At 34.3% G+C, this 27,344-nt stretch overlaps 3 protein-coding genes and 1 pseudogene across 3 annotated transcripts; 2 read left to right on the plus strand and 2 right to left on the minus strand.

The window, feature by feature from the left end:
• The first annotated feature begins 516 nt into the window (after positions 1-516).
• LOC120131143 lies at positions 517-1,885 on the plus strand (annotated as a pseudogene).
• A 294-nt stretch (positions 1,886-2,179) lies between these two features.
• Positions 2,180-3,528, minus strand: LOC120131176 (F-box protein PP2-A13-like). The gene is made up of 3 exons (XM_039148223.1): positions 3,181-3,528; positions 2,976-3,094; positions 2,180-2,642 (listed from the first exon to the last, which is right to left on the minus strand). The coding sequence occupies exons 1-3, from the start codon at positions 3,511-3,513 to the stop codon at positions 2,216-2,218; spliced, it is 879 nt and encodes a 292-aa protein (XP_039004154.1). The 5' UTR covers positions 3,514-3,528; the 3' UTR covers positions 2,180-2,215.
• An 11,587-nt stretch (positions 3,529-15,115) lies between these two features.
• On the plus strand, positions 15,116-19,169 carry LOC120131211 (homeobox-leucine zipper protein ANTHOCYANINLESS 2-like). The gene is made up of 9 exons (XM_039148260.1): positions 15,116-15,274; positions 15,376-15,590; positions 15,702-15,819; positions 15,901-16,581; positions 16,691-16,792; positions 16,877-17,083; positions 17,914-18,088; positions 18,178-18,545; positions 18,771-19,169. Exons 1-9 carry the CDS (start codon positions 15,116-15,118, stop codon positions 19,167-19,169), a joined length of 2,424 nt encoding a protein of 807 aa, XP_039004191.1.
• Positions 19,170-25,381: 6,212 nt separating this feature from the next.
• Positions 25,382-26,017, minus strand: LOC120131117 (BON1-associated protein 2-like). Its single transcript, XM_039148198.1, has one exon. The coding sequence runs from the start codon at positions 25,925-25,927 to the stop codon at positions 25,382-25,384; it is 546 nt and encodes a 181-aa protein (XP_039004129.1). The 5' UTR covers positions 25,928-26,017.
• Positions 26,018-27,344: the final 1,327 nt, after the last annotated feature.

Here is a 27,344-nt window from a genome sequence, read left to right on the forward strand (position 1 = left end):
TTAAAAAATCCAACTCGATCTTGCTAGGTCGGATTCGGATCCCATGCCCATCCCTAGACATGACAGTCCATCTGTCATGTTTCAATTACCAATTTAGTCAATATGTCATGTCATCTGCCACGTTAATTTACCACCTTGAATTGCCACGTCAGCATCGTAGATTACCACGTCAGAAACGTGAACTGTCACATCAGCACTGTAACAGTCAGAAACGTGAAATGCCACATCAGCACCATAACTCTTTTTTTTTATGAGTTAGAGGGTCACATTAAGAGAAAAAAATAATATGAGGGTCACATTGATTTTTTTTTAAAAGTAAAGGGACCTCTGAATATTTTTTACCTTTAAAATTTAACTCATTTTTAATTTTATATTAATTATATAATGCATAGGAGTATAAAGACTGTGAATGCATTGAAGAAACTGATGAAGAAGTGCAATAATTTATAATTGGTATTTTATATACAATTTACGTATTTCACAGAACCCTGCGTCTCCTTTTAATAAAAAAATATCACTTGATGCAGCTCTAGTAATATCTAAATTCATATCTGAATCATGGGAGAAGATACTGGAAATGGGATTTCGGATGATACTCGATCGGCCGAGGAATTGTTATCCTATGCTAAAGAGCTTGTTCCCATGGCACTTGTTCAGGCAAGGGAGGTGGTGTTCCCCGTTAGATTGAAGATGATAATTTCCAAAGTGGAGCAGATCCCATGGCTCTTATCGGACTTGTCGAGCCATCCTTTCTTTTCGAAGTATGCTCTTTGTAAGGAGAAATCGCAGTTCGTATCAAAAACATTGAAGGGAGCAACTGAATTGGCAGATTCATGTCTGAAGGAGAAGTTTGAGGGAAAACTTAAGATGCAGAGTGATCTCGATGCGCTGTCGGGAAAAATGGATCTGAATTTACGGGATATCGGACTTCTTATCGAGAACGGTGTACTTGGCGAAGCTACTTTGCCTTTATCTTCTGTTGGCTCGTCACCGGAATTCGGGACTGCAGCACATTGCCATCTAAAGGAAGTGCTTGCACGGCTTCAGATCGGTCACTTGGAATCAAAGCATAAAGCTGTTGACAGCCTTGTTGAGGTCATGAAGGCGGATGAAAAGAGTGCATTAACGGCTATGGGACGGAGTAACGTAGCTGCTCTTGTTCAGCTGTTGACAGCGACTTTGCCTCCTATCCGGGAAAAGGCGGCGACTGTAATCTGCTCCCTTGTGGAATCTGGGAGTTGTGAGAGCTGGCTTGTTTCAGAAGGTGTTTTGCCAACTCTCATTAGGCTCATTGAATCTAGCAACAAGGTCGGTAGAGAGAAGGTAACGATTCGTGACTGAAGAAACATCCCGAGCAATTGTCGGACATGGTGTGGGATTCGACCGCTATTGGAAATATGCCATATTAGAGACTCCGTTTCACAGGCTGCAGCTGCTTGTACGTGAAGGAACATATCAGCTGTTCCCGAGGTTCGACAAATACTCGCCGAGGAAGGAATAATAAAGGTCATGATCAATCTCCTCGGTAGAGGAATTTTGTTGGGTTCCAAAGAATACGTTGCAGAATCTAACAGCCAGCAATTAGTATCTGAGAAGGTCTGTCATCTCCAAGGTGGAATTCAAAGTCTATTGGCATACCTCGATGGCCCTTTTCCCCAAGAATCTCCGGTTGCAGCCTTGAGAAATTTGGTTGGCTTGGTTTCAACAGAAGTCCTAACGTCACTTGATTTCCTCCTTCGATTAGTTCACGTGCTTAAATCCGGATAGTTAGGCGCGCAACAAGCCGCTGCTTCGGCCATCTGCCGAGTTTTCGAGTGAAATGAAAAAACTGGCGGGTGAATTGGTGCAAGGAAGGTGCGTTCTGCTTTTCAATAGGAGCCTATGAAATGGAGAAGATCTACTTCATCGACCCGAGGAATCCCTCAGTCAACCATTTTACCGATTCCGATTGCTGGAAATTCGGCTGCAGGTCACTTTTAAGTTCCGGTTGCATTTAAACAGTCCGATTAGTCGATTGAAACACCACCAATCAACAACCTAGTGTGCCATTGCAAAACAAAGCAGCATTGCTGCAGAATCTGTTATGAATTGAGGAAAAAATAATAACCAGATGACAATTATAGACACTATTTTTCGCATGATACAACCCTACGAGATCTACCAGAAAAAAAAGCTTGATTTTACATGTGATCGGTATTTACACATCTCAATTTTCTCAAGAACGTGATTTGACGACCTCTTTCCCTACGCTACTGGGGTATATTAACGCAGCATCCACACAAAGGCCACCTTTGGTATGAGTGCAATCGATTTGAGTCGATGAAAATTTGATCTTTGTCAACGTATTAGAGTTCTCAACAACAAAATCCCCGACACGGTAAAGAACCCAGTTCCCAGGATTGTCTAAATGACACCGAGTCACGACATGCTGACCGTCCGAAGTTGTTAAACGGAATTGGACCGGTTTTATGTCCCATCCATGGATGTGCTCGGAGTTGCAAACCCAACGACCGAGTCTCTTCAAGGATTTCCCGAGCTGGAGTCTGAAGAATAGGCTATATGTGCCCACAGGGAATTGAAACTCCAGCTCTCCATCTACTTCAAACCACCATGTTTGTTGAAGGTATGCTACTGAAGGATATCTGCAGCAAAGAACATATCAAATCAAAGAGCTTGAGAATAAAATATGACCAATAAGAAAAGGGTTAATTGCACCATAGTCCCCAAATTATGACATAAGTTCTCAATTAGTCCAAATTTCATATCGTTTTAAGTATCAATATTATATCAATCATATCCTTCTTTTGACTTCATTATTAACTTTGCCGTTAACTCCCGGCTCAGATCTAACCTCGAGCCATGTTAACAACTTCATCAGATGCTTTAAAAATGATATACACCATGGTCATACTTATATTAAACATCTAAACTGAGATAGAACGGACTAATTTAGATTCTGGAAATGATAAACACACCTGGATTCCTCGGTGGAAATATGACTCCAATATCTCCGATCATCAATCCCGGTGATCGTCAAGGCCTTGGATGAAATCGATAAACAAACCCCACCTGTGTTCTTATCTAACCAAATCTCCTGCATATAGCCAAAAGGCAGCATTATTAGATCATTAACCTAAACCGCTGAGAAAGAGAAAAAAGGATACTACATAAAGGTTTAACCTTTGTGCCACCATCAAAGGGATTAGGCCTGCACAAGCTGGCATAAAGTTCTTTCTTCTGCAGATTTCTCAAACTTGTATCCGCCAGCAGTACTTTCTCCACGATGAACTTATAAACGGAGGGTAATTTCGATTCCCATATGAAATCAGCTAATGAAGCACTGCGAAAAGACCGATTCAACCGGGCCAATTTGCAAATCTCGGGTGGGCTTAACTGTGCTAAGATCAAGGCAGCGCAGCTCTCCGGTATGTCACCGAGTCTTGGCCTCGATGGAGGACCGGCTGGTCCGGCTCCATCCCTTTCAGCAGCAGCAGCAGATAAGTTGGCACCCATTAAGCACCTTTTTTAACCAGAAAGGTCAAAACCCAGACTTGTTCTTGAATCGGAGAGAGTAAACTAAGAGTTTGTCATTTGAAATCTGAGGGGAAATTTGTGTAAAATCTGTGAAGATTTGTTGTTTCAGGTGAGAAAAGGATGTTTCGGACAGAAAGTTGTTCAGTGGAGATCTTATCCACTTTATCAACATTTTAAAAGTGACAGTTGTTTCACTTGGTTTGCTGAGTCCCAGGTTCGGTACTTATGTCTGCTCAAAATACTTTCATCAACGGCAACTGGATTACTAGACACGCGTATTTTTTATGTCGTGGTTAAACTACAGTAATAGTCACTGGTCTTTTAAGATAATGCTACTTTGACAACAAAAAGACTTTCATTTAAATAACTGTCTTTATGAAAAACATTCATTCTAATCACTAAACTGTTAAATCATTAACGAAAATTAACCTGACACAAAATATCTCAAAAAATATAATAATTATAGTTTTTTTTATCATTTTTATCATCTATTACTACCAAATGTTAAATTAACTTGAAACTAAATTATGTTAATCTTTTACAGAATAAGTCTTTAACATGTGAGGTCAACTAAAGACAATGATCACAATAAAAATGAATGAAATTGTAACATAAGTTTTACAAATTTGATGACCAAAGTGAAAGTAACTTAAATTTAGTGCACCTTTTTATTTTTAGGGTAAAGTATAGTAATGGTCAATGAATATTTCTGAAGCTTGCATTTAGGTTCCTCAACATTTAAAACTTGCAATACAGTCCTCCAATATTTATTCTATTTGCAATATGGTCCCCCAACTTAAACCACCGTTAGAAATTAGGGTAAATTATATAAAATGTTATTGAACTTTTCAGACACTTGAATTTAGGTCTCCCAACTTTTAAAACTTGTAAAACAGTCCTCAATTTCATTCTAAACCCCAATTTCCAAAGTAATTCAATTTCATTCTAAACCCTAAATTCCAAAATAATTCAATTAAATTCAATTATGTCATATTTATTATTATTTAATTTCATCTTATTTTCATGTGATACGTATTTTTTATATAAATATAATAGTATAATTCTTGTCTGTTGAAGAAATTTTTTTAATTAAAAAAAGTAGTTAGGATATAGAAGAGGTTGAAAATAATTCGAATTTTAAATTTATAAAATGTTATTTTGACGTATAAATAAAAGTGTAAACTACTAGGTTGACAACTTAACTATCTAGCCCTTTTTACTTTTGTCATCGATCTTTTAAATTTATCAATCATACAACATAATTATTTAACTGTTTCAACTAAGCCACTAGTCGTTACCAATTGATACAAATGATGAAGTGGCAGTTAAAAGGAATTGACATTATTATACATTCAGTCTTTATTATTTATATAATCAATTTGGTCCTAAATTAAATAGAATTTAATAAATTAATCATTTAATTAGGATCTGACATGTGTTAGCACATGATCATAACACGTGTCATTGGTGACACATGTCACCACCTAATTATTTATATATGCTATCAATTTGGTCCTAAATTAAATAAAATTTAATAAATTAATCATTTAACCAGGATCTGACATGTGTTAACACATGATCATGATATATGTTATCGGTGACACATGTCACCACCTAATTAGAAGAAAATTAAGTTACAAAGAAGTAAAATTTGGGTCTTGGGCAAACTCAAACCTGAGTCACGCAAATGAAAGATACAGGGTGGAGCCACTAAGCTAACACCATCGTTTGTGTTAAGAGATATACAATAATATATATACTAATAGTATGACCAATGCCAGAAAAAAAAGAATATAATGGAAAATGGAAATAATGAGATTTGAATTTCGGCAAAAAATTTGAAAGCAATAAATGATGGGAAAATATTATATTTTTTTACAATAAAAAATATTATATTTGATAAATTGTTTGATAGATTTAATATATTTTTAAATATTAGTTGATACAATATTTTAAAAGAATAAATTTAAGATTATATATTTTAAACTAAATTTAATAATTATATTTTCATATTTATAATTCATGATTATATATAATCTTAAGTTGAGTATTTATAATATAATTAATAATTTTAATTTCTTATTAAAAATAAAATATTTAAAAAATATAAATGATTCATACATTAATATATGAATATATTTTTTTATTTATACATCTAAATATAAATATACATTTATATAAATATATTTTTATTCGTATATTGAAATATTTTGATTAAAATATAAACATATTTTAAATACTAGTTTATACAATAAAAATAAAATATATCAAAAATATAAATGATTCATACATTTAAATATAAATTGAATCATTTATATTTTCTATACATCTATATTAATAAGAAAATAAATTATTGGGGGACTGTTTTGCAAGTTTTAAAAGTTGGGGACCTAAATTTAAGTGCCTGAAAAGTTCAATGACCATTTATATAATTTACCCTAATTTTCTAACAGTGATTTAAGTTGGGGACATGTAAACGGAATAAATATTGGGGGACTGTATTACAAGTTTTAAAAGTTGAGAGACCTAAATGCAAGCTTCATAAATGTTCAGTGACCATTACTATACTTTACCCTTATTTTAATATTTATATGAACTCATCCCATTGGATTTAACTACTAATCAATCACAATCCACAACCAATAGCATTGATGTGACATTGTAAGGCTAATTAATTTATTCTGGACCTTAATCTTATCCATTTGAACTGCTTCGGACCTTCCCTTTTTATTACACAACAAGGTAGACTTTAGTTTCCATTGTAGTCCGTTGGTGACAAGTGTTTTATCTTTTCCTACAGAGAAACAAAAGCAACTGTTTGGTTTTCAATTTATTAGGATCATCGACTTTTATTAATTGATTATTTTTTTAATTTTAAAGTAAAGTACATAAATGATTTTTTTATTATAATATATTGTTTTATTAAGTTGTTCGATTATTAAAAGTTACAAAATGATCATTTGACTATAGGGAGTTGCTTTGTTTAATCAATTGACTATTAAAAGTTATAAAACAATCACCTAACTATTCATTATATTCCAAACTTATCATTTTTTGTTAAAAAATTTGATAATTGTCTGAGTTATATGTTAATCTATTGACTAAGATATGATAAAATCTGGTCTTGTAATCTCAAACGACTATCATATATCATTCAACATGTTAATGTCCAACTCAAATAACCGTTAATTTCTAATTAAAAAAAGATTAGTTTTGAACATGATAAATAGTAGAGTGACTATTTTGTAAATTTTAATAATAAAGAGACTCAATTAAATCATATTTTATTATCGGATATGATTTATGTACTGCACCCATATTTTTATTAGGATATCTTTAAATCTAAAAAGTAAACTTAATTAACGAAACTCAATTAATTACTTTTAGAAATTAAACAATTTATTAGTTTGATGGTACCTAATTGTGCCCACGCTCACGGATTAAACAAATGAAAAGGGCAAGAAGCTAGATTTCGCTTTTTGATTTGTTTAATAGAAAATTACACCAATAATCACTAAATTTTACTATCTCTCCTGTTTCACTCGTTGTACTTTAGATTCGTTCAATTTTCTCACTAAATTTAACACAATTAATTTTTTTGGCCACCCGTTTTCACACTAATCGACATTATAAATGAGCTTTATATAATACAAAATAATATCATTTTAGTGAAATTTTAATTTTTCTAAAATTACGTCATTTTAATCTCGTTAAATATTTAGCGGTATGGTGATAAAAATGTTAATTGTGTTAAATTTAGTAAAAAATTAAATAAAATTAAAGTACATCAAGTAAAATAGGAGAAAGAATACAATTCAAAGACAATCAGTGTAATTTACCCTTCAAAATATTCTCCACTATCACTGCGGATTTAGCCGGAGGTGCGTGGAACTGAGTCAGCACCGAGTCTTAATGGACCCGGAAATGTGGCTCACTGTATCAACAACACGTTTCAGCTGATGACATTATACATTCAAGTCAATTGCCGAATTCATTATAAGCATATTTGTTCCTTGCAATCCAAGTAACCTATACAACCATATCCTAACAAAACTTTACAATCATTACGTCACTGGTGATGAGAACAATTCATAGTCCGATACAAGCTTTTTAAAGCCCAAAAATTAATTCAACCCGTTAGACCTTTATTGTCCACAATTTTAATCCAATATCGTAGTCGGACTAATTATTTAACCTAATACAACATAAAATAATTTATTTAAGGATATATAATATTTGTTATAGTAACTTGAAATTCGTAATCTCGTGACGAGTTTTAATAAAATATATATATTTTATTTAAAAATTTTATCTATGATAAAATTTAATTAAAAAATCAAATTTTATTAAATCTTATCACATCGACGTGATGAGTTCTTTAAATACTATAATAAATATCATATACTTCAAAATAAGCTTCTATATACATTAATAAAATTGTTTGCCTTGGAAAAGAAACCTCTATTGCCTATCTTGTTCAAATGATTGTTAAGAAATGGATCAATATGCAACTAGGTACATGAAGTTATATTCGAAGTTAAATTTTATACTTAAATTTTTAGGTCTAATTATAATATGATCTTAGACTCAACGTTTATTTGGGCATCTAATTATACTTTTTCCAATTCGACACCTAAAGTTTATTTTTTTTTGTTCAAAATAATACTTGAACTTAACTTTATAGTTCAAATGAGTCCTATAGTGTAACTATTGTTTTGGACAAACAAGTTAAATTTAGATGCCTACTTGAATCGAGTAATAGAATTAGATTCTTAAATGGACCATGAAAAAATTTAGATACTAAATCGAAACTTTAAACAAATTCAAATATTTGATTATAAAACTCAAATATCAAATTAAATCTTAAAATAAATTTAAGGGTGAAATACATAAATGATCCCTGACTATAGGATATTTTTTTATTGAGTCTATTGACTATTAAAAGTTACAAAATAATCCATAAACTATATAGAGTTGCTTTGTTGAGTAACTCGACTATTAAAAGTTATAAAATGATCACTTGACTATTCATTATGTTCCAAACTCGTCATTTTTCGTTAAAAATTTAATGGTCGTCTAAGTTGGACGTTAACATACTAAAATATAATAGTAATTTGAGATTATGAGATCAAATTTTATCATATATCAGTTAGTAAATTAACGTATAACTAAGATTGCCGTCAAAATTTTAACAAAAAAAGATAAGTTTATAACATAATTAATAGTCGGATGATCATTTTGTAACTTTTAATATTCTCAAGACTCAACAAAACAACTTCTTATTATCGGGACCATTTTATGACTTTTAATAGTCAATGAACTCTTTAAAGCATTATTCTATAATTATGAGACCATTTGTGTACTTTAAACACATAAAATCAAATTTTTACTAAAAATATTAGAGATGGGAAAATATGAGTGACATAGAAAATAAATATTATATTAATTATTTTTAAATAATATAGTTTTTATTTATTTAATTTAAATGACCATTTAATAAATAAAATATTTTTATTTAAATTTAATGATAAAATAAACGTAGGCAATCGCTTCGATCAAATATATACTTTTAATCATTTTCGTCCAGTTTGTGAATAAAGTCTATTAATCGTAATGCGTTTGGTTCACTGAATGTAAGATTACCAGTGGGAATAAAAGATTATCAGAGAATAGGATTACTGGGAATGTTGTATTTTGTGTTTGGTTGGTTTAGCAGGAATGTAAGATTACCGTGTTTGGTTAAAAGAATAAAAGATTATTGGAATGTGTATTTGACCAAATTGTCCTTATTATATATTTGTATAATATTACAAGCTGTAAAATATTTATATATTTTCTTTAAAAAATTAAATTAATAATATTTATATAATTTTTTTACAAAATTAAAAATATAAAAAAGGTTTAATGAAAAGGTAAAATTTTATTTTAACCCCTGAACTTCATATAAAATTTTAATTATAGACTTTTTTATAAATCTAAAATAATTTAAGGATAAATTTGTAATTTAACCTTCGTATAATTTTTATTATTCCATGACAGAAGAATGATATTTTTGAAAAAAAATAAAAATTTAAGGGCATTTTAGTCCAAAACACCGGTAATGTTACAATACCTAAGGGAATGGAGGTAATGACATTCCCGGTAATATACTCCAAAAAATCTACTATTGGTAATAAAACATTACCGGGAATGACATTCCCGGTCAAACCAAACGGGAAATATGGATTCCATTCCCGGGGAATCCCACATTCCCCCATCCAAACGCCCTCTAAGCGGTTTAAACGGAGCTGTTACGTCGCCAAGCAAGCTCTTAAAGACGTCACGTGCCATCCAATCTCCTTCTCCTCTGTTACTGTGAAAATCCAGAAAATCCAAAATAGACAACCAGTCTCTTAATCTCATCACCTTCAATTTTAGTTCCTTGTTTACCCTTCACAATGGATGGCGAGGACACTTCAAATCAAATGATGGAGGCCAATGGAACCGCAGGCGTCGACGAAGCGCCGTTGTCTTATACAACGACACGGAAGAACCGGCCAATTATAAGCGGCGAACCTCTGGACACCGACGCGTACGCTGGGCTTTACATGGGCCGAACCAAGATCAATCGGCCAATTATAAGATGGATGTTGCATGGTGCTCTACGATTGAGCGAAAAGCCGAGCAGAGGAAAGAAAAGCTCGAATGCGAACTCAATGATTATAGGGTAATTCAATATATTCTACTCAACTTGTTTTTCTTTTTAAATTGTTTAGGTAGGGTAACTTCGTTCTTTATTTATTAATTTTCAGACGAATTTAATTAAAGAAAGTATAAGAATGGGATACAATGATTTTGGAGACTTTTACTATGCTCATGGTGCATTGGGGGATGCTTTTAAAAGCTATATTAGAACTCGCGATTATTGCACTACGTCAAAGCATATTATTCAGATGTGTTTGAATGCAATTATTGTCAGCATTGAGATGGTTCAATTTAGTAATGCGACTAGCTACGTTAGTAGAGCTGAGCTAACACCTGAGGCACTTGATCCCCCCACTTTTGCTAAGCTATGTTGTGCTTCTGGGTTGGCTCATTTGGAGGCTAAGAAGTACAAGCTTGCTGCTCGTAAGGGTTGTCAACTTATAACTTGTCATCATGGATTCTTTTTCTGTTTGCCGTTGGTTGATATTACATGCTATCTTTTATTGGCCAGGTGTATTGAAGTTAATATGCCCAAAATCTGTAGAAGAGTTTAGTAGGGTATATGATTCATTTAATTTTTGCTTAGTCGTGTATATCTGAAAATGGCTGCTTATTCGCATTGTATAAGTGGTACAATTCCTATTTCCATCCTTTACCAACTCAATTGTTTAGTGACTGGAATTTGAGTTCAAACTATATTTGTACTGTATGCTCGAAACGACATGACTAGAGCTTGAGCCTATTAAGTTTTTATGGACTAAAGTCAAACAATCTAATAGGTATCACGCAGCACACTGCATTCTTTTTTTTTATAAGATGGAGATTTATTAAAATCAAGAGTCGATGTACAACTTATGAGCCTCATTAAAAATCTCCCTAAACTAGTCGGAGGAAAAGAGCACTATATAAGAGAACAAAACACACAAAACAGATCAGTAACGAAAGCCAGACATACAAAGATCACCATCACCTAAATAAAGGAAATTCAAGAGCAACTAGCACTACCGACCAAAATGAGCAAGAAACTGCGCCATCTAAACGTACAAAAACTAAAAAAACAACATAACAGTTCTAACCGAAAAGGCTTCCTCGACAACGTCTACACATACATAGTCACCAAAAGCAAAACAGGGACAACAAAAGTGTTTCCAAAAGCTCCCGAGCGGACAACCACAGAGAAATCTTGATGAAGAAACTGCTACCAAACTAGATACAAGATGCAACCAGCATTAAGCTCTATTTAAAGGCACCAACCTTCAAGAGAATACGTTCTCAACAAACCAACAATCACCAACCAATCGACCACTCCACTATAAAAACCAACAAACCCAGCAATTACAACACCAACAGACCACATCTACCATGGACAATGAACAGAAGCCAATAAATTCCACTATCAACAACACCTACCCACCCATCATGCCTCCACAGATAATACCAAAACTGATACTAAAACATCCTCGTACACAAGAGAAAATCTCTGAACAACACATCCGGTAGCTGTAATTGCATTGAAAATGCTCAAGGAAAAGCCTATATAATCACCTTATAAGAATTGCAGAACAATAACTCTAAGGTGCCATGAACCATCCCTAATTCGATCTTTACTTAGCATAAACCAAAAAACACTGCATTGAGAGAAAAGAAATGTACAATACCCCCATAGGCACTCCAAACAGATCAATCTTTTGCCTCCACAAGATCACCTACAATTCTAAATTACCCCTACAATAAAATCTTACAATCCTTAAAAACCATTTATTTCAACAAATCTAAGACACCCTCACTCCTCTTTCATCAAGAACATAGATCCTAGAAAACAACATACTAACCATAGAATAACAAAATCCACTCAAACGCCTCGGAAGCGAAGAAACAGAATCCTTCCCAACAAAGAAGCCTAACTATAATCTTAAATTCCCTCCATCACAGACAAAACAATCAATCTAGATGAATTTCACACTTAAAAAAACTCAAAATCCTCCCCTATCCTAAACCCCACTACAAGACGAAATATATTCACAAAAATCCCCTCAAAAAACCTACTCCAGGACCTCCACAAAAAACCACGACAGAGACCTCAAATTCCAACTGCAAAAACCTAACGTATGCCCTACAACTCCCTCGCTACCCTCAACTCAATTCTAACGACACAAATTCCTCGATAACCTTACTTTCAGGACCAACAAACTTAATACCAAGCAACTTAGCTACTGCCAAAGTTTCCTCAGCTTCAACATAAGCAGCAGCCCACCTTTTTCTTTAAATCAGAATCTGAAAGAGATGTACTTGATAATTCAGAGGATATTAGATCAGACTTCTTCACCTAGGAAGCCTGAAATAATTGGCGTTTGTGCCATAAAATCATGGGGAATTTTTTTTTGATACTTAGGTAAATCGATATGAGAAAATCAGTATAATATTATTCTTTTGATGCTAATGCATTAGGTTGTGTGCCTTGAGTGTCTAACTAATTTGAAGCTTTCTTGACAGCTTTATAAGGTTGAGGTTTCTTTGATTGGTCGGTTTGCATAATTGTTATACTTTTGATATTATAACCCGGGGGTTCTGAGATTAGTTGTATTTTGACCAATTAGCAATATGAAGTCTTGAGAACCGAGCGGGCAAAAAAAAAAAAAAAAACAAGTTAGGGGAACCTGTCTTCATCAGGTTGTAGCTTCAACATTCTAGTGACAATAAGTGTAGGAATGGGTCAGTGCTTGCTTCCACAATTATCTAACTTTTGAGTCCCCCATCTTCTACTACTTGCCCCTAAACTCCCAATGAAAAAAAATACCGAAAGAGGATCAAAGTTTTTTTCTTTTTGAAAACAAAACTAGTATACGTACGTACATACATGCATAAGTATATATATATATATGTGTGTGTGTGTGAGAGAGAGAGAGAGAGGGGAGAGAGAGAGAGAGAGAACTTTAATGATGAGATCCAAAACCCTAAACATAAAACATGTACATATATAGCATAGGCGTATTACATGTAGTTAGTAATGGGATGGATCAAAAAGCTTTTGAAAAGATAATATGCTTTATGGAAGTTTTCAACTTTGAGAGGTGCCTTTTTCAACTTAGGACAATGGGGGTGGGGTTGGTGTTGGGACCGTGAAGAGCAAGGCGAGGGTATTGCTTTGCTTTCATTTTTCTTATGTGGAAGCAGTGTCTCCGAGAAAAGATTGATAGCGTTTTTAATGTAAGATGCATGGAGATAGGCTGGAAATAGTAGCAAAGCCATTAATGCAACCGCAAAAATAGAGCAGGTGGAGTGGGCCTTCCCCTATCTCTCAAAAACAAAAGTTCAACCAAAATGTTACCTCAAATTCAATGCCTTTACCTCTTTTGCTCGAATGATTTAAATCTAAAATGATTCAAACTCAAGCTAGTCCGATAGAAAATTCAACACCCACGACTGAGCCATCTCGGATCCGTTTCATCTGCCCATATTAACTCACTCCCTCTATGATTAGACTAGTTTCGTCGAGCATCTTCGAAGCTAACAAGTTGTTGAGGTTTCATTTAATGGGTTTTCAATTTCTCTATGCAAAAGAGTACTTCCTTTTACAGTTAACTCTTCGGTTTCATCAACGGCAACTAGTTTTTGTCTTCTTTTTCTCCCCTTGTACATAACATAATTACTAGTCATCACCTACTCCGACAGTACTTACAAGGAGAGGTGAAATTCATTCACCGTACAAAGATTATTGTAGTACTTTAGGTGAAGAAACGAAAAAGAAAAAAATCGATTTTTGAGCATAAAATTGGGAGGAAGATGGAGAAGAATCTAAAGGGGAGAGGAAGATCATTCCCAGTGCAATGCAACAGTCATGGTTAAAACTTAAGATGGCCTTGTGTCGGTAAAACATAGCATGTGCCTTTCTAATTTCTCCTATACTAATGCATGTAAAAGGTGCAAGTATAAATTTTAAGTTTATTATATAGATTTATACATAAATTTGGTAATTTTTAAAAATAAATTAATATATATTCGTGACATGAAATTTTAACCATTTATCAGTGAAATATCTGCAAAAGCTTGAGATTTTGTCATTTTCTAGCTCATGTGGTAGTATGATTCTTCATCCATGATCTGTAAGTTAAAGGTTATGAGATTGAATCTCACTGAGTATAAATTCTTCAATTTGTTTGATGGATTATGTACATGTAAATTGCTTGTAGCAGTAGGAACTACCTTCTGTAAAGAAAGAAAGAAAAAACGTAATTTCTCCTTGTTTGACCATGAGCTTGGTGTTTTTACAGATCCGAAAGTTGAATTTTTTACGGAGAGGGGGAGAGAGAGAGAGAGAGAGAGAGAGGGAAGCAAATCTGAAACTGTGTCCCATCAATTGTCGATGTAAGAAATTGGGTTGATACTACTCTCTTTTGTTTGTTTGCTTTTTAACTTAGCCTGTCCTAAAATCAGGTTAAAATGATAAAAATTCATTGTCGCAGGCTCTTGAAGAGAAAAAAGAGTCAACCGACCTCTTTTCGTTGGTATCTCTATGTAAGGCATCGGAGAGTCCACATCTTACGTTTTATCTTCAGCTTTTTTTCCTAATTATTTCTATTTCTTCTTTTGTTTTTATCCCAAGCTTTTAGAGAAGCGCAGTAAGAGCGTGTAGCATGCAGAGAACGAGCGAAAGATAAACATGATATCACACAAGCGCCTTGCCGAAACTAGGGTTCGCATTTATTATCTTCTTTGAAACGTTCCAACCAACTGATTTTAAAGCTTTCTTCTCCACTTTCCCAGAGTCCTTAAACACTAAGAAAAAGGTTTCTTTTTTGTTAGAGAGAGAAAAGAGAGAGAGAGATTGAGAACGAAGGGCTAAGCAGCAGTGAACAAACACATAAGGGGTTTTGCATAAAAAAAGGAGCTTTCATTGATGAGTTTTGGGGGATTTCTCGATGACAGTTCTGGTACTAATGAAGACCTTGTGGGTGCAAGAATTGTTGCAGACATCCCTTATAGCAACAACATGCCCACTGGTGCTTTTGCACTTCCTAAGAACATGTTCAACTCTCCAGGCCTCTCTCTTGCTCTTGTAATGTTAAACAATTAACACTCTTATCTAATGTTTTGTTTTTTTTCATTGAAAAATTGATCTGGGTTGTTTTGTTTTGTTATTCTCCGATGTTTTTGCAGCAACAACCTAACATAGATAATAACCAAGGAGATGAGAGCAGATTGGGTGAGAATTTTGAGGCAAGTATTGGGAGAAGAAGCAGAGAAGAGAGCAGATCTGGCAGTGACAACATGGATGATGCTTCGGGTGATGATCAAGAAGCCGCCGCCGACAAACCTCCGAGGAAGAAGAGATACCACCGACACACTCCTCAGCAAATCCAAGAGCTTGAAGCGTATGACTTCATGTTCCTTTTTTCAGCTGCTTCAATTTTTTTCTTCTTCTATGGAACATCGCCATAATAAGTTATATAACTTTTCTGATTCGTTCATTGGTTTTGGTTTAGTCTCTTTAAGGAGTGCCCTCATCCCGATGAAAAACAGAGATTGGAGCTCAGCAAAAGGCTTTGCTTAGAAACCAGACAGGTAAAGTTCTGGTTTCAAAATCGCCGTACTCAAATGAAGGTAGACGCATGAACCAACTTTTTTTTTTCTTTCATTTGCTCGGATTGTATAGTAAATATTGGAACTTTGATACTTTTCCAGACTCAGTTAGAACGCCACGAGAACTCATTGCTGAGGCAAGAGAACGATAAGCTTCGAGCTGAAAACATGTCTATTAGGGATGCTATGAGGAATCCAATGTGTACTAACTGTGGGGGTCCAGCAATTGTTGGTGATATATCACTCGAAGAGCAGCATCTTAGGATTGAGAACGCTCGCTTAAAAGATGAGCTAGATCGTGTTTGTGCACTTGCTGGCAAGTTTTTAGGGCGTCCGATTTCAGCACCTCCAATGCCAAACTCAAGTTTGGAGCTTGGAGTTGGTAGCAATGGCTTTGGTGGTTTAAGCACCGTGGCCGCTACAACATTGCCATTGGGGCCTGATTTTCGATGTGGGATTACAAATGCTTTGCCACCAGTGGTTTCTCCTCCTAATAGACAGACAACTGGAGTCACTGGACTCGATAGATCGGTGGATAAATCGATGTTTTTGGAACTCGCATTGACTGCCATGGACGAAATGGTTAAGATGGCTCAAACTGATGAACCACTTTGGATTAGGAGCTTGGAAGGTGGAAGAGAAATGTTAAACCATGATGAGTACTTGAGAACATTCACTCCTTGCATCGGCTTGAAACCAACCGGCTTTGTGACCGAGGCTTCTAGAGAGACTGGTTTAGTGATTATCAACAGTTTGGCCCTCGTTGAAACTTTGATGGACTCGGTTAGCCTACTAAATATCCCTCCAACTAATCAATTCTCATTTTAATTTAACGACTTTGAACTCATTTTACAAGCATTTTCTCACTAAATATCCCTTTTGTTTTCCATAGAATCGTTGGGCGGAGATGTTTCCTTGTATGATGGCTAGAACATCAACTACTGATGTGATGTCTAACGGCGTGGGAGGAACCAGAAATGGTGCACTTCAACTGGTATATAACTTAATTTCCTGCAAAAAGTTAAAAATCCTCATTAGTCCTTGTAAATAATTCTCCATGTTTTATTTATGGTATCAGATGCATGCTGAGCTCCAAGTCCTCTCTCCTTTGGTTCCAGTTCGGGAGGTGAGTTTCTTAAGGTTCTGCAAGCAACATGCAGAAGGGGTTTGGGCAGTGGTCGATGTATCCATCAACAGCATCCGAGAAGGTGCACCCACGTTTGTGAGCTGTAGGAGGCTTCCTTCTGGCTGTGTTGTGCAAGATATGCCCAATGGATACTCCAAGGTACCCTTTTTTTAAATTACATATGGGAAACACAAGATTTTAACAAGTCCATTGACATTTACATTCCCAACTAAATTTTAAGAGGGTTGTGCATATAAAAGCTTTGTTTTGTCTAGTGATTACTCAGTGCAAACCCCATACTATCAGTGCCTGGTTTGCTTCCAAATGAATTTAACTCCCCTCTCAAAAAAATCTGAACCTTCCTTCTGCCTTATTTTACTGATTTTTGATGCTTCTAATATCAAAATATTGTTTAAATTTCAAGTTTCAACATCTGGGTTTGCTTCATCAAAATAAAATAAATAACCCCCAGGCTGCTCCCATTGTTTTTATATATAAATATATCAATGGAAGCCTCTATTACAACTACTCTTTATATAGATTTTTTAGGCTTGAAAACATTAATTTCATAAATATACATCTACAAACTGCATTGGAACCCTGAGTTTCTTATTGAATAGAATATTGTATTCTTTGACGCTGCCTCGAGTCTCTCATTTTAAGTCTTTGCATGTAACCACGTGTGGACCTAGTTTCCAGCCTCGGCTGATGTCTTTGTTTTTGTTAGTTTTCGTTTTCCTATACGTAGAGAAAGACCCACCCTTTAGTCAAAATGCTGTAGGATCGGCTGTAGCCCTTTTGTTTGTATTTATCTATGATTTTGAGGCGACTTTAGTACACATCTCGATGTCACACCGCACTCAAACTAATAACTTTCATTGAGCCCAATATTTCAGCCATTTTCAAGATTTTTGCCTCGTATTTTTCTATTGCATTAATCTAGATCATTTGTCGGTAATGTAATTAGTAAGCTACTGAAAATTTTGCAGGTTACATGGGTTGAACATGCCGAGTATGACGAGACTGAAGTTCACCAACTCTACCGTCCTATACTAAGTTCCGGTATGGGCTTTGGTGCCCAACGGTGGGTGGCAACCCTTCAACGGCAATGCGAATGCCTTGCTATACTTATGTCCACCACTGTCCCCACTAGAGATCACACTGGTAGTTAAATAATTTACCTATAAATATTATATTTAACTACATCTACAGTGCAATATACGAACGTTGATGATTATTTATTGTCTTTGTAGCTATAACTGCAAGTGGGAGACGAAGCATGTTAAAGCTAGCTCAACGGATGACTAATAACTTTTGTGCCGGTGTTTGTGCCTCGACGGTTCATAAATGGAACATATTGAACGTTGGTAATGTGGATGAAGACGTTAGGGTCATGACTAGGAAGAGTGTCGACGACCCCGGCGAACCACCGGGCATCGTATTGAGTGCCGCAACATCGGTTTGGTTGCCGGTGTCGCCTCAAAGACTGTTCGATTTTCTTCGTGATGAACGGTTGAGAAGCGAGTGGGACATATTGTCCAACGGGGGACCGATGCAAGAAATGGCCCACATTGCTAAAGGCCAAGATCATGGCAACTGCGTCTCCCTCCTCCGTGCCAGTGTAAATATACTCCCTCCCTCGCTTCTTGTCATTTTAACGTATGGATAAAATAATTTAGGGTTTAGTAGGTAAAATCGAAAGGACGAGCCGGGTCTGGAGTTTTGGAAGTATCTATGACCACGTATTATTGCAGGATATTTAAAAAATAGGGTTTCGTCCTCATCTTTTTAAAGTCAAAGCACAAGACCCTTTTAACCTTTTCTTCTTTTGTTATTTTCGTTGCAGGCCATGAACCCGAACCAGAGTAGCATGCTGATATTGCAGGAGACATACATAGACGCGGCCGCATCGCTTGTGGTGTACGCGCCCGTTGACATTCCAGCCATGCACGTTGTTATGAACGGTGGTGATTCTGCTTATGTGGCACTCCTACCTTCAGGTTTCTCCATCGTCCCGGATGGTCCGGGCTCTCGTGGGACCATCTCTAATGTACAGGTTAACGGGAGCGGCGGTGACAATGGAGGTTCGCCGAGAGTGGGTGGATCGCTTCTCACGGTGGCGTTCCAAATATTGGTCAACAGTTTACCTACGGCGAAGCTGACGGTAGAATCGGTGGAGACGGTCAACAATCTGATATTGTGCACTGTCCAGAAGATCAAAGCTGCCCTCCAGTGCGAAAGCTGACCTGATTTTGACCCGAGGGCAGTTTGTGTACTAGTTTTTTTTTTTCGTTCTTTACTTTAGTTGAATTTCTCTATATGCAAGTCTCTTGTATGACTCAGTGAGTTCGGGGGGCGTTGAGTCAAGAACGAACCGCGCGTGGAGACTCCTTGCGTGGTGATGGTCGGCTTAGTCGAGTGGACAGCACGAGGCAAGGGTGGTGGTTCGGGTATTGACTCAGGTCGACCCTCTGAGATGGCTGGAAGAAAGTCAACAGCTCCCTCTGATTGTTAATCAGCTCTGTTTCCCAGGGTTTGGACTTCAGATTTTTCGATTGCATGTCCCTGTATTACTCGTAATCTCATGGAACATATTGCTTTTGAGTTGTCACTTTCTTTAGGGTTTTGGATTCAGGAAACTTACCAATTTCACACCTGCTTTAACTTTTTGTTTTAACCTAAAATTTATTATTTGCATTTTTTTACTTCAATTTTGTTTTTATATTATTATTTAAAATTAAAAATTATCATTATGGTTAACAATTTATCAGTAACTGAATACAATAAAGTTATATTTCATGTGATATTAACTTTGTGATCTAATAGCGATTATTTCCTCTAGATATCACTTGTAACATTATAACATGATTAAATTATATTTGTTGATGAAAATTGATGGGTTGTGATGTTTATAAATGATTTATCCTCTGTCGGTAGTTAGATATCTAAATTCATCTTTGAAAGTTGATGAGAGTTTTTGGTAGTGATTCTTATAGCGGTGATTACATAAGATTATTATGACTATTTATAAGTTTATAAACTAAATAAATATTATTATTTGATGATAGATTTAGATTTGACAGGTAATGTGGATAGAGAATAATTGAATGGAGGAGAATAATGAGTTGTTTTGATCAAGAGGTTTTATAATGATTTTTGTAACTAATGATAACATATGTTTATTATGATTAAATTAGACATGGTTAGTTGACAGTAAATTTAACTTTTGTATGTCATTTGAATTTATTCGTGACATCTTTAAAAAAAATTTGATATTCTAGATTCTTCTTATTAAAATATTATTTTAAAATTTTTCATAATCCCAAAAAATACAAGAGGGACTAAAGATTCGAAGACGTTCTTAAGTCCTTCAAGGTCCTGAGCTACTGAGGAGATTTGGGGAAGGTATAATAATATAAAATCAAAATATATAAATTTATTTAATAAAGTCCATAGATTGGATTTTAGATTTCAACATCTAAAACTGAAATTAGATCCGTCATCCAACTCTCAAATTAGGTCTGATGAAATCCCCGAACTTTGGCGTGAAAGCACATTTGGCGGCGAGTGAGCAAGTAGAGCCAACGCGCCACCGATGCAAGTTAGACATCAAATGAGACCGAGAGTGTGGGGGCTAGGTTGAAAGTTGCAACGGGGGCATTAAATGCGGTTGCAGAAGCTGTTGGGAGAAAGCGTGTCTGTCATTAAATGCAAAGAAAGGTCTTGGCTTTGTCGACCCAAGGAATACGTGGAGGAAGCCAATGAAACGGAGCCACGTTCTGGAGGAAATTTCTCAGAGAAGAAAGCGGGCTGACAGAAACGGCGTTTCTGGATGATGATAAGGGATATGTATTGCCAGCTTTAGTCTGTATTTTTTGATGGCGATGAATTTGTTACAGGCTAAGCGTTAAATCCTTTCACTTTAGCACCGAGGAATATGGGGTTTGGACGTTTTAGTTGATATGATTGTGGTTCGTCTGCATGCAATTATGTCACTTGCAGTAACCCGAAACAGACTCTTCTGTGTCGTTTTTTTCAAGACCCCGAGTTGTTGTTTGTGGACTACAGGAACAGATTGAGTTTAACTGCCTTCTAAACACATGTTGTCATATTTTGTGTCTGAATTTGAGCCTGTTGGATGATGTTTTGGTTTTCAGCCATAGCCTGGAAACATAATAGCATCTCTCTTTCAGAACAAATTTCAACGGGTTTGTTGATTAGGTGGTGTTAACCAATAAAACGCTGCTCAGTGTCAAATCTTGCATGCACTTGTTGGTGTTCTCAAGTCCAATTAGGTGTTAAATCAACATCTATGAATCATATTATTTAATTTAAAAATTAGGGTAAAATACGCTAGTAATCATTGAACTTTAGGGTATTTTCATTTTGGTCCCCAAACATTTATAACTTGTATCACGGTTACTATACTCTTAATTAGCTCTCATTATCATCACTGCCATTAATTGCTATTAGAAAATGCTAACGTAGAATCTCCTTCCCCATTAACAATTTTTTTTATTAAGCTAAGGGGATTATAAAGTAATATCTGTTAAAAATATTCTCAACCATTTGATAATAAACGTTCAATCACCCTGCTGCAGTCGTTGGTGTCCGAATCCATGATCTTTTGAAACAACAACGATTCCTATAATCACTGAGATAAATTAGTTTGTACAGTAAGCCTCGAGTTAAAAATGAAAACCAATAAATATGATATAAAAGAAGAGGAAGAGAGGGGAAAAGGAATCAGAAGTAGTGAAGTGTAGTATTTTGTCATTTGGGAAGATCTTTTTCTGTAACGTATATTCCTTTTTACTCTTTACGACATACAAACGTTATAGTTCCATGCATGCACGTACAGGAGGAAGACGCGTGAGAATCAGCATTACGTGTATACAGGTAAGGTGGGCGAGGACGAAGGTAAAAGTCAAGAAAATGAAGTCTCATACTAAATGATCATATTATATCAAATTATTAAAGTTTGATATAAACATATTATAAGGTCTATTCGAAAGAAGGAAATATCAGTTGGCCTTTATGGCTTGTGAGAGGAGCAGCATTTTTGGACTTTCTATTTCACATGCTTGTGGGTTCCGCCCTATCCTTAAGTCAAACCCATCTTACGCTTCAACATGAAATGTATATATATGGTGTGTATCTTTTCTTCAAATTTTAAAATTAAATAATTTAGATTTAGACAAAAAGATATGAACGGTGCTTATGTTTTTAAGAAAAACTTTAGTGATCATTTTATTTTTTTTATTGATGTGGTCTTTTAACACATATTTTCAGTTTATTTATTTTTTCTTCATAGGCAGTGTGAGCCATTAGACTAAAATTTTCATTTTTCTTCTTCTTCTTCTTCTTCTTCTTATGAAACCATTTAATGCTTCGAGCACTACAGCTTTGGGGTTTGATATTCAATAAATATGAAAAGATGAGGTTGGTAATTGCATTAAATAGCAGCCGCAATGAAAGGTCAAGTTTGCTTCGCCTTCACACCCTTAGTTTCCTTTTTCTTTTGCAAATAAATGAGTCAGTCAAATCATCATAATAGTAAAAATGACTTTTAAAATAATAATACTTAGAAATGTAACTTATTGCTAACAATGACCATCTTCTTAGCCCACATTTGATAAATCCATGTACTTTAGGAAAAAAAAATCAAAGTGATCTTTTTATTTTCTCTCTCTCAACATAGTCTTTTAATTCAAAAACAAATTTAATAGGGTTCTTTTACCAATATTTTTCGTTGTTTGACCGTTACGGTGCTGACGTGTCCGTCCATCTTTCATGTTATTCATCATATTATTAACCACTCGTGGACTATCATGTCAGTACCGTAACGGTCAACGATGAAAAAAATTGATCAAAAGATTATTGAGCTTATTTTAGGAGTTAGAAAACTACATTAAGAGAAAAAAATACGTTGACTATGTTAATTTCTTTTGAAAATTACATATACCTCTGGTAGGGATGTGCAAATCCAAGTACTCGAATATCCATATTTTTTTAAATTATTAAATAAATAAAAAAACACAGAAAAATACATGCAAATAATTTAAATCAACAAAGCTCTATCTCATACTATTATAACACAAACTGGATATACTTTTTTTGATGGCTCAACGCACCTAAGAAGATTATAAATAATAGTTAGAAAAAGAATGTGCTAGTTGGCTACAATTTTAATCAAGAATGTATTTTTCTTCCAGTAGTTTTACATCTTCTTCCGGCTGAAGCAACTCCTAAAATTTTTAATCAAGAACGTAACAGTATCAATAGCAATGGATAATGAACAATGCCAAAGTATGTGAAAACTCCATTAGATGGCTATTTTAACATCCCCTAAAACAATGCTCACTATTTAACTTCAACTCTTTACTAAGAAACAACAAAAGGAAATGCCACAAGTTAATATCATGTACCTTACATGTACCAAAAAAGAGAACCAGTTTACCAGAATAAACGAGTGTAACAGAAAAGCAATGTACAGAGTCTGAAGAATAACATAATCAAATGCCATAATCGGGTACCCGGAAAAATTAATTTTTGTGACCCGGGCCCGACCTGAAAAATGTCGGGCCGGGTACCCGACCCGGCCGAGTATTTTTTTAATAAAATTACCCGATTTTTTTATCCGGATCGACGGATCGGGTCAACCGGGTCAGGTAATTTTGCACACCCCTAACCTCTGGTGTCCTTTTATCTTTATTAAACTAAAAAGAAAACACATAAACAATGAATAATTGGCTCTTCTTGCTAATAGTTTCGGACTTGGAGCATTGGGTGAACCCAATCACTTTTCTTAAAACTGGACCGACATGCCTAACACCATGATGTGTGATCCATAAGCGATATTCAGCCCTAGTAAGCAATATTTTCTAGGGTAAAGTACGCATTTAGACTTAAACTATTAGTTTTAGTCTCTTTTAGTATCTAAATTTTATTTTTTTAAAATCATACTTAATGTTTAGTTTTCATTTCATTTTAATACCCGCAGTTAAAACTCAATGCGTTTAATACCTATACTATCAGTTTTTGTTCATTTCAATACCTAGACTTTCAATTTTTTCAAAACTTAACATTAAATTTTGAATTGGTATTAAAATGAAATAAAAACTAAATGTTTTAACAACGGGTACTAAAATGAAATAAAAAAATTAAACTTCAGGTATGTTTTTGAAAAAAAAATAAAAGTTTAAGTATTAAAACATATCAAAACTGATAGTTTAAATACTACATGCGTAATTTTTCCATTTTACTAACAGTTGTTTTAAAGGCAAGGAAATATCCCATGATGGATCCTGTTTCTAGATAACCGGCTCTTATTTCAAAGGAAGATGGGGAGAAAGAAGAGAGAAGGAGAGCCGATATTTCACCATCGTCAACGTACTAAAATCTATCAAATTTATTAATACGGCGGCTTCCGTGGAAAATTTGGCGACCGGCAGCTTGACTTTTTAAAAACATGTTGGAATTAGCCTCATTAGATTTGGTCTTCTGTAACATATATTATGTATTCCTTTTCCTTATTGTTTATTTGTCTTTGTATATATATATAATATGAATTGTGTGTTGATGGTTGAATTATATATATAACAAATGAGTGTACATATATATTTACTTTAGGATAAAGTATACAAATTGTCCCCGATTACAAGATATTTTTTTTGAGTTCTTTGACTATTAAAAGTTATAAAATGATCCTTTGACTATATAGGGAGTTATTTTATTGAATTCGTAGACTATTAAATGTTATAAAATAGTCACTCAACTATTCATTATGTTGAAAACTCATCATTTTCTGTTAAAAATCATGTTTAAAAATTAACGGTCGTCTGAGCTGAACGTTAACATGTTGACTGAGATATGACAATCAGAAGGTTAACGTACAACTCAGACCGCCGTCAAAATTTTAACGGAAAATGACGATTTTGGAACATAATGAATAGTCGAGGGACCATTTTGTAACTTTTAATAGTCGAGAGACTTAATAAAGTATTATCCTATAATCAGGGGACCATTTTGTATCTTTTAATAGTTAATGAACTCAATAAAGCATTATCCTATAGTCGGAGGATCATTTGTGTATTTTACTCTTTACTTTATGATACTCATATTTATGTCCTTAGAAAATAAGAAATAAAAAAATAATTATTAAATAATAATTTAATTATTTATTTATAAAAAAATGTAATAAATATGTCAACAAGTGTCGGATACTATGATAACACATAAAATCGTTGCTATTTATAAATGCATTTTTTTCCTTTTACAATTTTTGCTTCAATCTAACACAAAATAATCGTGATTATGTTTAAGTAATAAACAATTTGATTTTATTTTAGTAGGTTTCGAATTTGAGTTCTTATAAATATAAAAAAATTTATTACAATGAGTTTTATCTGAAATGAGTTAAGTTAAAACTTTGAAATCGAAAAGAAAAAAACCAAATCATCTAAAAAAAGCATTAGATGGATAAGCATTCCATATTGGAATCCCAGCAACGACAGCAAAATCTCTTCGTCCATCAATGGGAATTCCCAGTCCAATACTCCCAGCTGAAGCAGCAGCAGCCTGAGAAGAACAATCATGAAAAGTCTCTTTTAATCTCAAACAAACATTAATGATCCCATTCTTCAACCCCTTGGGATCCCATAACCGATAACTCAAATACTGCAAACAAGTCTCCGGCCAGTACCCTCCGATGAAATCCGTCACCGGAATTCTCGCAAACCCCACGGTTTTTTCCCCTCCCGAAGAGCCCCTGCGACGCCTGACTTGTAGGGTAATGAAGCGTGTTTGCATTGGTATTTCCATCACCAGTTTGTCGTTCCACGTGGGGTAGCTCCCTCCTTCTCTGTCGATCTTCGTCCCCTTGTTGTTGAAAGCGTCGATCGAGACGACGACGAAGGCGTTCTTCTTGACCGGTTTGTTGTCGATCCTCAGGTCTTCTGCTGACAATATTGTGATCTCCAGAGTGCGAGACTTGGTCTCCATTGTAAAAGAATAATAAAATAAAAAGCTGAATAAAACAAGGATTCAGGGTATGTATTGGGTTTCAATGGAAATTCGAGAGGTTAAAAAGAGTTTATACAGATACAGGAAGTTTGTAAGAAAGACAGTGGAAGGAGAGAGGTTGGTTCACGTTAAGACTGGAAACCTAATTCAAACTATATATATAATTGGGTAAACTACATTAGTACCTAAACTATCAATTTTAATATTTTTTGGCACCTAAACTTTCAATTTTTTCATAATCATACTAAAGTTTATTTTTTTTTGTTTATTTTATTATCCGCCATTAAAAACTTTAGTTTTTGTTTCATTTTAGTACCCCGTTCAAAATTTAACATTAAGTTTTGAAAAAAATGAATATTTAGGTACTAAACGTGTTAAGTTTTTAATGGTGGTGGTATTAAAATGAAATTAAAATTAAACATGTATGATTTTGAAAAAAAATGAAAGTTTAGGTTCTAAAGGTGTAGTTTATCCTATATAATAAAGGGTTAATTTCCTCATACACCTCCAATCAATATCTCAAAATTTAAATTTATCCTTAAATTTTAAATATTTTTAAACAAATCTTCTAATATTTTTCTACCAACCTAGTTGTAAGCTTAAGGTATTAATACTAGCATATAGTATTTTTCTTTTAAATGTAATGATTAAATTTTAAATATTTGTATAATTATCCTATAAATAGTTTTAATTTGATATATTAAAAAATATTTCTTAAATTTTAATAATATTATTTCCTAATCTATTGAGTTATTTATGTAATATAAAAATATGTTTAGAATTTTATTTGTATTGGATTTAGAATGATGTTCAATGTTGAAATTGACATCAACACTAATATAATTAATGACATAATTTTTTTAATTAGTCTAAGTACAAGGTATTATCGGTTCAAATATAGCTTTCAACCATTTAACATTGAATGCTCACACTTCTGGTATCTAATGTGTTGGAAATTGGGTCCTCAATAAATAACAACAATTTTTTACTATAGAGATCACTTGGTTCATACAACGTAAATTAAAAATTAAAGAATCAACAATTTAATTAATATTTAATACGAACAAAGACAAATGTACCTATTTTAAACCTAAACGACTCTCTCACTCCTCTCTCTGTCCTCTTTCATTTCTGTATTATTTGTGTCATTTTTATAGATCAAATCGAATTTTTTTTCTTTGATTTTGTTTACCCGGGGCTAGTACTAGTTTTGATGCTGATTGCTGACTGTCGGTTGTCTTTTCTATTTATTTTGTATTTTTTTTTTTCATAAGAATAATTCTTTTTTTGTGACACATTCATCTATGCCTTTATGACACATTTATCTTTGTCTTTATGAAACGTTTTTCTTTGCCTTTTGGTAGTTTTTGGTTGCTTAGCTGTTATTTTCATTTAT

This window comes from Hibiscus syriacus, unplaced genomic scaffold (assembly GCF_006381635.1).
Source record: "Hibiscus syriacus cultivar Baekdansim isolate YM2019G1 unplaced genomic scaffold, ASM638163v2 tig00110549_pilon, whole genome shotgun sequence".
Classification (NCBI taxonomy): domain Eukaryota; kingdom Viridiplantae; phylum Streptophyta; class Magnoliopsida; order Malvales; family Malvaceae; genus Hibiscus; species Hibiscus syriacus.